Below are 14,104 nucleotides of genomic sequence, written 5' to 3'. Positions count from 1 at the left end.
ATGTGCAGATGGATCCCTTTCACACAAAGAATCATTGTTCTCGATGGGACTTTAACAGCTAATGTGTCTCAAATAAGTCTCTTGCATGGAAAAATTACAGTTCTGAATCATGCCTTGCAAATTTCACTATCGGCCTGATAAATTCGGTAAGAGAAAATGGAATCCATATTCATTCCCATTAAATGTTCTTCTCTCAAAGCTGAGAAACACACTGTTTTTTAAGGGACTCACAGGCTGTCATCTATCTTTACATATATGATCACTCACAAAAAGTCTGTTTTAACTGAATGAATAACAATAGTTATTCATTCTGTGTCTTATATTTTATTATATATTTATTGTAAATATATTTATGCAATTATATATTCTAAAATTATATAATAGTAAATAAATTTCAAACAAAAGGTTTGTTTTGTATGAGTGTGTGGGGGGGTACTCAGGGGTTTCATGGACTTCAGGTTATGAACTCCCATTTAGCCATTTCCTAGCCTGCTAGTGAATTCATCACTGTTGGAACATCAGTATTTAAAACTTTGAGTTCTAGGTGACAAGTGACTGTAGCCCTTAACAGAGTATTTGCTGCAGTTTGGTTTTAAATAAAGGCAGGCTTTTTGATTTAATTCAAGAAAGAGTTATTGAATGTCTACCATGTACAAGGCATTGTGCTAGGCTGAACTTGAGGTGACTCCCTTAGCTACCAAAATGATACTACCTCCTCATATGCACTCAGGCATAAACTCCTTCTACTACTATACTTAAAAAAATAAAGGCCCATTTGCTACCTTGCGGAAAAAGCAATTGTGATGAAATAGTTTGGTTATGATTATAACTCTAATGGTTTAGATCACATTGACTTCTTTTACATCACATAAGGGGAAGATTCTTCTTACACTTTTAAAGTAATTTAATATATCAACTTAAGCAACTCTAACATTTAAAATTTTTTGTAAGCTTTTGCTTTTCAGTATTATACAGAAAATACAACCTGGGCAAAATGTCATTATATCTGAAAGATAAAGTGGGTGGATTATCCCCCAGTAAATCTTTCATTAGTAATTAACCAAATAGTCACTGCATTGAATATGTTACCATGTCCATAGCCCTTGCCGAGGAGGTGACCCAGATGACCACACTGTGTAGGATTTAACTCTTCTCCTATCCTGTCCACTGGCCCGGGGTGGGCACCCAATCTAAGGACCAGATCCTTGGGTCCTTAACCTGGTCAGTGATTATGATGGAGTCTGGGATGAAATATGTGTTGGGCCTATCATCCTTGTATACAGAATTTGAATTTGGAAAGGAAAAACAGGTAACTGGCAATTACCTAGAATGCAGCTATGAGGTAGAGAAAGTCACTAAAAGGAGATGGAGCTTGAGTCAAAAAGCGTCATGCAGGTCAAAGTTCTAGTTGGAAATGATGTAGCTGAGAAAAGACCCAGAGAGGAGACAAACAAGTCATAAATTATGTTAATGACAGAGAACCAGGATAAAGTTCTCCTAACTCCTGCAACTGAGGTCCTTAAAGTTGTATTAGAATCAGAATTATTGGGCTTCCCTGCTGGGGCAGTGGTTGGGAATCCACCTGCCAATGCAGGGGACATGGGTTCGAACCCTGGTCCGGGAAGATCCCACATGCCGCAGAGCAACTAGGCTCGCGAGCCACAACTACTGAGCCTGCGCTCTAGAGCCCGCGAGCTACAACTACTGAAGCCTGTGCGCCTAGAGCCCGTGCTCCGCAACAAGAGAAGCCACCGCAGTGAGAGGCCCGTGAACTGCAACAAAGAGTAGCCCCCGCTCGCCGCAATTACAGAAAGCCTGCGCACAGCAACAAAGACCCAACACAGCCAAAAATAAATAAAATAATTTAAAAAATTAAAAAATGAAAGAATCAGAATTATTCCCAGTTCCATCTCCTGAGATTAGTATAAGTACAGCCTCTGTTCTTAGACGGATAATCCAAATTCCTTTTCACTGCATAATTAATCTTTTGATAAATCTGCAAACTGTTCCTTTACCTGCTAATAGATATTAAGTATTCAATGTATGTTTCTGAAAATATGACTCTACCAAGCCTACGAAGATACATAGTGACTTTTGGGAAATATTTTACCTTAAACCTAATGCAGTGCCTAGTAGGTAGTAAGAGCCTAATAATGATAGATATCATTATTCTCTAGGTCACTTTGATCAAAGAAATTCATTTAAACTGGTTAACTTTCATGGTAATGGGGGTATGAATGACATGTGTGAATTATTTAAAATCTCTTAGGTAACTAAAACTTGGCAAGTTAGCTCAGTGAGTTACTGGACATGGTGCAACTAAGACAGCCAAGTCGTGGATATGACATGTTTTCCAAACCACTTGCCCTTGGTGGGGGGAGCAGGGAGAGGAGGCGGAATTTCCCTTTGTGCCTTTTTTAAAAAAAATATTTATTGGAGTATTATTGCTTCACAATACTGTGTTAGTTTCTGTTGCACAACAAAGTGAAACAGCCGTATGCATACACACGTCCCCATATCCCCTCCCTCTTGAGCTTCCCTCCCACCCACCGTATCCCACCCCTCTAGGTGGTCGCAAAGCACCGAGTGGATCTCCCTGTGCTATGCTGCTGCTTCCCACCAGCCAACTATTTTACATTCGGTAGTGTATATATGTTGATGCTACTCTCACTTTGCCCCAGCTTCACCCTCTCACCCCACATCCTCAAGTCCATTCTCTATGTCTACCTCTTTATTCCTGCTCTGCAACTAGGTTCATCAGTACTATTTTTTTTTCTTTTTAGATTCCATATATATGTGTTAGCATACGGTATTTGTTTTTCTCTTTCTGACTTGCTTCACTCTATATGACAGACTCTAAGTCCATCCACCTCACTACAAATAACTCAATTTCATTTCTTTTTATGGCTAATATTCCATTGTATATATGTGCCAGATCTTCCTTATCCATTCATCTGTTGATGGACATTTAGGTTGGTTCCATGTCCTGGCTATTGTAAATAGTGCTGCAGTGCTTTGTGTGGGTTTTAATGAGAGGGGAAATGCCATCGCCCACTACAGAAGCTGAAGCGTGAGTATTAAGCCCTCTCCCTATGACGTCAGATAGCTGGGAGTAGGCTAGTGACCTAGGCTTGCCCATTTGATACTTAGGTCCTGGGATTCTGAATCTTGAGGGAGTGACACAAAGACATAGGATCATCTGGAGATGAATGAGGCAGCAGTGCCACCAGCAGCAGTGTCCTGGCCAGCCTGTTTCTATAGCATAACTTTGGTGTGCTCTCAGACCTGGAGCCTTACTCCATTCCTGTTTTCTGAATCTAGGTCTCCAGCCTTGTTGACTCTATGAGTTATCTAAGGTGTTTTTGTGTTTTTCATTTCTTGCTCAGGACTCAGTAGAGTGTAACCCGGTAACCCAGGATCTTAGTGGGTAGTTTCTAACACTAATACTACCTTAGAAATCTTGTCATTTTGGTTAAAGCTATGGTACAGTGTCAGCACAAAACTATCTCTCATTCAAAAAAGGCAAAAAAGTTCATAGTTTTATGCTTTTATGTGGATCAGTATCTTTATCTTTGCATCTACCAAAAAATATATCCAAAACTGCTAAAAAAACCCCCAATTCATAGAAACAACAGTCAAGCTAAAAATAGAAATAGGTGCTAACTTTGTGTAGATATTCTGAGACAGTTTTGCTGTCATAATCCTCCACTTCTTCTGATGCTTGATACCTACAAGTAACTTTACAATACTATCACAAAATAGGATCGACATTTTCTCTAGTGCAAAAGGTACTTTTAAGAGTCTGTAAGAGGTGTCAGGGGAAGGATTTGGACTTACAAAGGCATACTTTCAGAGCTTGAAAAGACTGGACTCTAATAGGAGCTTTCGTATACAAAAAAGAAAGTACTGGGTATAACAATGAGAATTCTGAGGAAAAAACATTTTAGTCAAATGAGGCTATAAATGATCTCAGACTAAAACATACATTACAGGAATTTCAGTTTGAAGATTTTTTTTTTGGCAAGTAAAGAGTTTATCAAATCTAAAATGCTATTAATGTAAAATGTACTTTTTTGAAAAATATACACTATTAAGAAAAAACACTGCCAAGAAGACTATAACAGAATTTTGTGATCGTCAATTTTAAGAGGCATTACAATTTCAGAGATGTTAAATTGTGAAAAAAAAAAGTGCACCTTAGAATAGATAAAATATAGTACTGTACAGCCTTTTTCTCCCACCCCTTGAAAAAAAGATCTGGATGTGTTTGCTTCCTCCTTTAAACAGAACTCACTATATTTTTCCCTATACTGTAATTTTTCTAGACTTTTTTTAAAACCTCCTCTTTTAAACCATAAGTCACTTTAGCTAGGTCACATCTGGCTAATGCTAATGTTAAATTAAATTAAAAAGTGAAATCTCCACATTATTAGATATCTTTAGGCTCTTCTCAAAGTAGATTTGAATAAACTTCCATGAATGGCTAGCACTGGCAAGAGGAGGAGATACACTTCATTGTGGGCAGCTAAACATAGTACCTTAAACTTTACTAACTGAATGGAAAAAAATCCAATAACTGTAATGGGATTGTAGACTCAGAGCTATCACTGGTGTTTCAAGAAATTGATGTATCAGTTATGGTAGACAGAATTCTGAAGATAGCCCCAGTGGCTGCTTCAGCCAAGAATTTGCTAATCATCAGAAACAAGGGTTCTAGAATAATAAAATAAAACAAAAACAACAGCTGGCTTTTTCACTATCAGAAGTCATTCTGAGATTGTACTCAGAATAATGCAAGCTGTTTTAGATACTGAATTTCATTAAAAATAATAAGGTATGTATGTGTGGGGTTCTAAAAAAGCTTCTAAAATGACCAATGGAATGGATGTCTTTCTCCATTATAAGGAAAAGAATAAAATTAACTCCTCCTTAGTATGGAGAAAACTGATCCAAAGGCACGCATGGTCTTAGATTATAAAATAATAGTAGATGTGGATGAGGTAAACACAGACTTATTCATTAGGCTGCAGAATTGAAAGGGACTCCACGGTTGCTGTTCTAGTTCTGTTGCTCCCTCTTGGTCACTTTGGTTCTAGTTAGGAAGCCCGTGCTTCTGGTCTGGAGGCCAAGGGGACAAGAAGAGTGGTAAGAGCAGCCCATGATTTGCTGCCCTTTGCTTCTTGCCAAGAAGCTCAAGCTTAAGAGTTTGCCACAGCAATTCTCTAATTTTGGAAGTAGGCTTTTATTTTTCATTTCTTTCAGAGGATTAAATATTGCCTGTTGTGACGGGGCTTCAGAAGAACACTAAGCTACATGAATTGAGAACATTTATGACTATAATAGTAGTAAGATGAAATGACAGGGGATTTGATTTTAGGTTTTAAACTTTTAGCTAGGAAAGATAAGACAGCAGCTTGCTTAAATTCACTCCTGATGTCATTAGAATATAAGTTCCATGAGGCTAGAGATTTTTGTGTTTTGATCACTACTGTATTCCCATCATCTAAAAATAGTGTCTGGTACACTGTAGGTGGCTCAGTGAGTATTTTCTGAATGGGTGTTCCATACATATGATTTACCTTTGTAACTTTAGTAAGGATCATCTTACTAAGGATCATCTTAGTATTTTAAGGAATGTTGCTGAATGTTTATCTTCTTTAATGTCCTGACCTTAGAAATCTAGTTTTTAAAATGTCTATAAAAAATAAATTATCTCCTAATTCTACACACTTCCAAATTAACATTTTCTTTGATTTTGTTGATTCTAAAAAAATTGACGTACTAGTGTTAAGTGGATCTGGTCCTTTAGGATATGGGAGAATAAACTTAAGATTCAAAATGTCGGCAATGACTTTCAGTGTGACAGTCCTAAGGCCATGCTGATGAGTATAAAGTTTTTAGCTTGAGATCATGGTGTCTCAACCTCTGCATTATTGACATTTTCAGCTTGATAATTCTTTGTTTGGGGAAGGGGGTGCTGTCCTGTGCATTGTGGATTGTTTAGCAGCAACCCTGGCCTCTACCGTCTAGATAGCAGCAGTATTCCCCCTGTGGTGTCAACCAAAAATGTCTCCAGACACTGTCAAAAGTCTTGTGGGGGTCAAAATTGTCCTTGATAGAGAACCACTGTTTGAGATATTGGAGATATGATGACAAAAGTTTTACCCCATAGGGAAAATGATCAAAACACCATATGGATTAAGTACACGTTTCCTTTCAATTGCTAAGAAGATACAGAAAATTTGAATCTAATCAGACCTATTATGAGCACAATACCTATAATGTGAGGGGGGTAGATGAATATCAGGACTTTATAAACTACGTAACAGTACTCCACTGAAATCACAGAACTTCAGAAAGGAAGAATCTTTAGAGTCATCTAGAGTCATTTCATCATTTGATGAAACTGGGATCCTGAGTAGATAAATAGCTTGCCCTGGTATTATAGTTGTTAGTAAGTGGCATTTAAAAAAATAATAAATTTGTTTTTATTTATTTATTATTTTTGGCTGTGTTGGGTCTTCGTTGCTGTGCGCGGGCTTTCTAGTTGCAGCGAGCGGGGGCTACTCTTCATTGTGGTGTGCGGGCTTATTTGTTTTTATTTATTTATTATTTTTGGCTGTGTTGGGTCTTCATTGCTGTGCATGGGCTTTCTAGTTGCAGCGAGCGGGGGCTACTCTTCATTGTGGTGTGCAGGCTTATTGCGGTGGCTTCTCTTGTTGTGGAGCACAGGCTCTAGAGCACGCGGGCTTCAGTAGATGCGGCACGTGGGCTCAGTAGTTGTGGCTCACGGGCTTAGTTGCTGTGTGGCATGTGGGATTTTCCCAGATCAGGGCTTGAACCCATGTCCCCTGCATTAGCAGGTGGATTCTTAACCACTGCACCACCAGAGAAGCCGGTAAGTGGCATCTTAATGAGTAGTACCACCAGCACTTGTTTAACAGTTGTCTGGAAGAAACAAGCGTGTAGCCCTTAAAGTTCCCAGTCTGGTGTAGTATAGTATATATGGGAAGGGACACACAGCTGGACTAGTGTCCTTAAACTGGTAAAAGAAGAAAGCATCACTTGATGTTGAAAAAAAATACAGATGGAGAATTGTAGTAGTAAACTAAAGGGACTTGTAATTCTGGCTGAAAATATAAACAGGTTCAAAAATGGCTAATTTCAGTGGTAAAGGTAGCTCAAAGGTATAAAAACGTGTTTTGAGAGTCAGTCTATCAAAAACATTGAATGCATCTATTTGATATTGAGAGACCTTTTTTTTTTTCTGAGACCCATCTTTAAACTTGCACAGAAAAATCTGAAAGATAACGTGCTGTAATTCATATAACCTTTGCGGACATGCTATTAACAGCATCCTTGACCTATCTGTCAGTCAAATGACTATGTGGGTACATATAGCACTAAAACAAATAGTCTTGATAGCTTATTTAAGCTTCCTAAGCTCAGGTGAGAAAGTAAGTAAAGTGAAAATATGCTACAGCAGTTATTATACTGAAAACCATCTTTGATTTCCCAAATATCAACGTTTAAGTGGCTCTTTTCCTTTTAACCCAGGTGAGATCGAATATCAATGTTTATCAAATGAAAAGTTATAACTTTTTATTCCATTCATTCATTCATTCAACAAATATTTAATTGTGTACCTACAATGTACAGGCACTACGTTGGAAGTGGGAATAAACTAGTGAGAAAGAGAAACAGGGTCTGTGCCCTCCAAGAATTATTATCCCACTGAGGAATAAAACTCAGATCATATTTTAACCATCTCACACAGAGAGCGTTAGTGATATGGAATACAAGGCATTCAACCTTAGATTCTTTTTATTATTGGACTGACTGAGAAAACAAAGAAAGAAAACAATTTCAAATAGGATGATATGAATAGTTGTATCTTACTTTGGATTAATCTTACTTTCCAAAAAAGTAGAAGGATTTTAAAGAGAAACTGGTGAAACTTTGTGAAATTAGCACATATTATTTCATTTAATGCTCACAACAAAGAAATTAAACTTCAGTTAGCTTAGATAATATTCCCAAGATTATACTACAAGTTAGTAGTAAACAGAGAAACTGGGATTCAAAAGTAGGCAATCTGATTCTAGATCTCTACTCTTATCCCCTATGCTTAGTTGCTTAATTTTTGAGGACTGAGTAAAATGAAAGAAAAAAAAGTTACAATAGAATAAAGTTGGGGAGAACTGAAAAAAGCAAGTAGCAAGAAGATTATGGTCTTTAGAACAAATTGTAAAGTGAGTAATAAAGTACCCACTGTATAACTAAATCAAAATAAATCATGGACTAAACAATTTTATAGACCTTTAATGTTTAAGAAAAACAAAATTACTAGCATATAATTTCAATATTTTAAGAAGATTAAAGAAAGCTATAGATTTAGCCAAATTAACACAATCTAGGGATTAAGAGATTTACATTCACCTTTGTGGAGAAATAAAAGAAGTCAAAAAGGGTACATGTATGTATTATAGCAGTGGGCTGCCTGTTAGAATCATTTTTATTTTATTTTTTACCTGATGGAGTGATGTCCTGAAGTATAGTCCAGTTTTCCAAATTTTTGTGTTCGGTAGCCATGCTTCTCCATGACATCCATCCATGTTGTATAATTTGGATCTAAGCCCTTAAAGTTATTCCAAGATTCTGTTAAGTGAGTGAAGAGGCCACTCCACATTGCTGGGGGAAAAAAATGGGATCAGTGTAAATAAAGCTTAACAATTCATTATAATGATTAAGACAATTATACCGAGAGAAAAGAGACTGACTACTAGTTTAGAGCTTGTGCTCTGCAACAAGATATATCTGCATTAAGTGTTTTACCTAACATTTTTGATTGTTACGTCGTTTTATCAAGGGGAAAACTGAAATGAATTACTATTTCCATTTTACAGGTGAGTCTCTAAGGCTTGCAGTAGTGGTCCCCAACCTTTTTGGCACCAGGGACCAGTTTCGTGGAAGACAGTTTTTCCGCAGACTGGGGAGGGGGGATGGTTTCGGGATGATTCAAGTGCATTACATTTATTGTGCACTTTATTTCTATTATTATTACATTGTAATATATAATGAAATAATTATACAACTCACCATAATGCAGAATCAGTGGGAACCCTGAGCTTGTTTTCACTTGCCACTGATAGGGTTTTGATATGTCTTCAAGCAATTGATTTATTATGGTCTCTGTGCAGTCAAACCTCCCTGCTAATGATAGTCTGTATTTGCAGCCGCTCCCCAGCATTAGCATCACCGCCTCAGCTCCACCTCAGATCATCAGGCATTGGATTTTCATAAGGAGCACGCAACATAGATCCCTCTCATTCACAGTTTATAGTAGGGTTTGTGCTCCTATGAGAATCTAATGCCACCACTGATCTGACAGGAGGTGGAGCTCAGGTGGTAATGCGAGCGATGGGGAGCAGCTGTAAATACAGATGAAGCTTTGCTTGCTCATCCGCCACTCACCTGCTGTGCAGCCCAATTCCTAACAGGCCACAGACCGGTACCGGTCTGTGGCCCGGGGGTTGGGGACCCCTGGCTGACAGGTTAAGTTGTTTAAGGTAAATAAATGGAATTACATATAAAGCTTGTCTGACTTGAGTCATAAAAATAATCACTAAGTATTTGTTGGTTAATTTTCCAAGTTGGTCAAATGAAGTACAGATCTCATTTCCCAAAAATCCTCAAGGCTTTTCCCTATTTCTTGTCTATATACTGGCTTGCCACAAAAAACTTATGTGTACTATGTCTTCTCTCTCATTTTCTACAGCTATCATTGTTTAGTCAATAAATCTTTTTTAAAAAAAAAATATTAACAGACCTAAAGGGAGAAATAGATAGCAATACAATAATACTAGGGGACTTCAACAGCAGATAGATCTTCCAGACAGAAAACCAATAAGGAAACACTGGACTTAACCTACATGTTAGAATAGATGGAATTAAGATTTTCAGTACATTCCATCCAAAAGCAAAAGAAAGTACATTCTTCTCAAGTGCACATGGAACATTCTCCAAGGAGATCATGTTAGGACACAAAACAACTCTTCATAAATTTAAAAAGACTGAAATCATATATCAAGCATCTTTTCTGACCACAATGATATGAAACTAGAATCAGTTATAAGAAGAAAACTGGAAAATTGACAAATATATGGAGTTTAAACAACATGCTCCTGAACAACCAATGGGCCAAAGAAGAAATCAAAAGAGAAGTCAAAAAATATCTTGAGACAAATGAAAATAGAAATACAACATAGCAAAACAAATGGCATGCAGAAAAAGCAGTTCTAAGAGGGAAGTTCACAACTTTAAGTGCCTACATTATAAAAAAGAAATAGCTCAAATAAACAACCTAACTTTATATCTCAAGGATCTAGGAAAAGAAGAACAAACTAAGCCCAAAGTTAGTAGAAGAAAGGAAATAACAAAGATCAGAGTAGAAATAAATAGAGACTAAAAAGACAATAGAAAAGATCAATAAAACTAAGAGTTGTTGGGGCTTCCCTTGTGGTAAAGAATCCGCCTTACAATGCAGGGGATGCGGTTTTGATCCCTGGTCAGGGAACTAAGATCCCACATGCTGTGGGGCAACTAAGCCCGTGCGCCACAACTACTGAGCTCGTGCACCCCAATGAGAGAGGCTGCATGCCGTAAACTATAGAGCCCATGCACCCTGGACCCTGCAACGCCACAACCAGAGAGAGAAAATCCTGCATACCACAACTAGAGAGAAGCCCGCATGCCACGACAAAGAGCTTGTGCCACAATGAAAGATCCCACACGCCTCCAATGAAGACACCACGTGCCACAACTAAGACACAGCCAAACAAACAAACAAAAAAACTAAGAGTTGTTTTTTTCTTAAATAAAATGGACAAATCCTTAGCTAGACTTTCCAAGAAAAAAACAAGGGGATGCAAATAAAATTAGGAATTAAAGAGGAGACATTACAACTGATACCACAGAAAGACAAAGGATCATAAGAGACTAACTACCATGAACAATTATACTAACAAATTGGAAGAACTGGATACATTCCTAGAAATGTAAAACCTACCAAGACTGAATCATGAAGAAATAGAAAAGCTGAACAGACCAATTATGAGTAAGGAGATTGAATCGGTAATTAAAAACCTCCCAATGAAGAAATGTCCAGGACCAGATGGCTTCACTGGTGCATTCTATCAACATTTAAAGCAGAATTAAAACTAATCCTTCTGGGGCTTCCCTGGTGGCACAGTGGCTATGAATCCGCCTACCAATGCAGGGGACACGGGTTTGATCCCTCGTCTGGGAAGATCCCACATGCCGCGGAGCAACTAAGCCCGTGTGCCACAACTACTGAGCCTGTGCCCTAGAGCCCACGAGCCACAACTACTGAAGCCTGCGCGCCTAGAGCCCATGCTCCTCAACAAGAGAAGCCACCACAATGAGAAGCCTGCGCACCTCAACGAAGAGTAGCCCCTGCTGGACGCAAGTAGAGAAAGCCCATGTGCAGCAACGAAGACCCAACACAGCCCAAAATAAATAAATAAATAAATTTTTAAAAAAAGAATAAGCCAATGAGGTACATTTAAAACAAAAAAAAAAACAAAAAAACAATCCTTCTCAAACTCTTCCAGAAAAGAGAAGATGAGGAAACATTTCCAAACTCATGAGGCCAGCAATACCGTGATAGCAAAACAAGACAAGGACACGACAAGAAAAGGAAATTACAGGCCAAGATCTCTGATGAACATAGATGCAAAAATTCTCAACAAAGTATTAGCAAACCTAATTTAACAATACTTTGAAAGAATCGTACATCATGATCAATTGGGATTTACTCCAGGAAGGCAAAGATGGTTCAACATCTGCAAATCAATCAATGTGATATACCACATTAGCAAAATGAGAGATTAAAAAAAATATGATCATCTTAATAGATGCAGAAAAAGCCTTTGACAAATTTCAGCATTCATTCATGTGGGATGAATTGAGATTAGGATTGACATATATACACTACCATGTGTAAAATAGATAGCTAGTGGGAACCTGCTGTATAGCACAGGGAGCTCAGCTCAGTGCTCTGTGATGATGTAGATGGGTGGGATGGGGGAGGAGTGGGAGGGAGGTCCAAGAGGGAGGGAATATATGTATACATATAGCTGATTCACTTCCTTGTACAGCAGAAACTAACACAACATTGTAAAGCAACTATACTCCAATTAAAAAAAACCTCTTGACAAACTGGGTATAGAAGGAATATATAGAAGCCCACAGCTAACATCATATTCAGTGGTAAAAAGCTAAAAGTTTTTCCTCTTAGATCAGGAACGAGACAAGGGTGCCCACTCTCAGCACTCTTATTCAACAGAGTTCTAGAAATCCTAGCCTGAGCAGTTAAGCAAGAAAAAGAAATAAAAGGCATCCAAATCAGAAAAGAATAAGTAAAATTGTCCCTATTTGCAGAAACATGATATTATATATAGAAAACCATAAAGACTTTACCAAAAAACTGTTAGGACTAATCAATACGTTCAGTAAAGTTGCAGGATATAAAATCAATATGCAAAAATCAGTTGCATTTCTATATACTAATGATGGAACGATCAGAAAAAAATTACCCAAAAAATCCATTTACAACTGTATAAAAAAGAATAAAATACTAGCGAATAAATTTAACCAAGGAGATGAAAGATCTGTACACTAAAAACTTTAAGACACTGATGACAGAAACTGAAGAAGTTACAAGTAAATGAAAAAACAGAAAGCAAAAATGAGGAACTAGTCAGTAGCAAATGTGTGATTACTTATGTGTACTAACCTAGATTGCTGATTGAGACTAAATGAAATTTTTAGTGAAGAGATGTTGCATCTTAGTGTATTTGCTGTGTCTTGTCTGATTTATCACCTTGTCTACCTGTGTGCCTTTATAATTCAGTATAAGCATCCCTTCAGTACTTTAGCCTCCTCTGCTTTGTGCAGATAGAATGTGGAGTCTTTCTTTATGTTATCTCATTCCGCTTGCTCAATAAAGAATAAAAAATTAACAGAACTTCATACCTGCTTTCATTAATTGTTATAATTATTTCCTAAAATGTCTGTTTCAGATTCTGAAAACCTGGTGATCAGGCAGATAGCAGGTCTTAACTGACTGCGGGTTGACTATGGCATTTATCATGTGTTCAGCAGTTATGTTGCTGTTGGGGACACAAGTGTTAATAAGGCCCCAGTGTTTGGAGCTTAACTTTGGGAGTTACCTCATTGTTGGTTTTTTGGGAGGTTGCATTATGGCTGTATATTGGGGACAGATTGCCAGAAGTGTTACGTGGATGCACATAAGCCTAATCTGACTGGTTCAACTCATGGAAATGTTCTTATTTTCTCTAGAATATGGTGTATACCTTAAACTAATACAGTGTTATATGTCAATTACATCTCAGTAAAACTGGAAATAAATCCCTTTCCTTTTCCCTTTTCTGTGTACACACATGGCAGGGTTGAATCCTTTTCTCATCTAACAAAATGCTTTCTTTTTGAGGAGTGGAATGGGGCATTACCCGGCTTTGAATCCCAATGATGCTAGTTACTGAGCGACCTTTGATAAGTTATTTAACCTTTCAGCACTTTAGTTTTCATCTGCAAAATGGGGATAATAACAATACCTACTTTGTGAAAATCTGGGGAATTATATAAATTAAGACATGTAAGGCAGTTACATTGCCAGGCACATAGTAAGAATGCAATAAATGTTAGTTTTTATTACTATTATTCCTTCTCTTTGTTCAAACGCTCCAAAATATACTTCTTCCAGGAAAAGCATCACCTAACATTTTTGAAACCTTTAGAGTTCATTGAGCACTTTTAAAAATCCATTATCTCATTTGATGCTGGGAACAACACTGTGAGGGACACAGCACATACAGCGTTCTGTAGATAAAGAAACTGAGGGGGGCTTCCCTGGTGGTGCAGTGGTTGCGCGTCCGCCTGCCGATGCAGGGGAATCGGGTTCGCGCCCCGGTCTGGGAGGATCCCACATGCCGCGGAGCGGCTGGGCCCGTGAGCCATGGCCGCTGAGCCTGCGCGTCCGGAGCCTGTGCTCCGCAATGGG

General features: G+C 38.0%; 1 protein-coding gene across 1 annotated transcript in view; it reads right to left on the bottom strand.

Annotated features, from left to right (window-relative positions):
- The window catches only part of ARSK (arylsulfatase family member K), a 54,942-nt gene that overhangs the window by 24,498 nt on the left and 16,340 nt on the right, over positions 1 to 14,104 (bottom strand). The window contains exon 3 of the mRNA XM_024119753.3: positions 8,532 to 8,691. Within this exon, the coding sequence (XP_023975521.1) occupies positions 8,532 to 8,691 (160 nt within the window). The remainder of the gene's footprint in view (positions 1 to 8,531; positions 8,692 to 14,104) is intronic.

This window comes from Physeter macrocephalus, chromosome 8 (genome assembly GCF_002837175.3).
Source record: "Physeter macrocephalus isolate SW-GA chromosome 8, ASM283717v5, whole genome shotgun sequence".
Classification (NCBI taxonomy): Eukaryota; Metazoa; Chordata; class Mammalia; order Artiodactyla; family Physeteridae; genus Physeter; species Physeter macrocephalus.
This window is presented reverse-complemented; position numbering and strand designations above follow the sequence as displayed.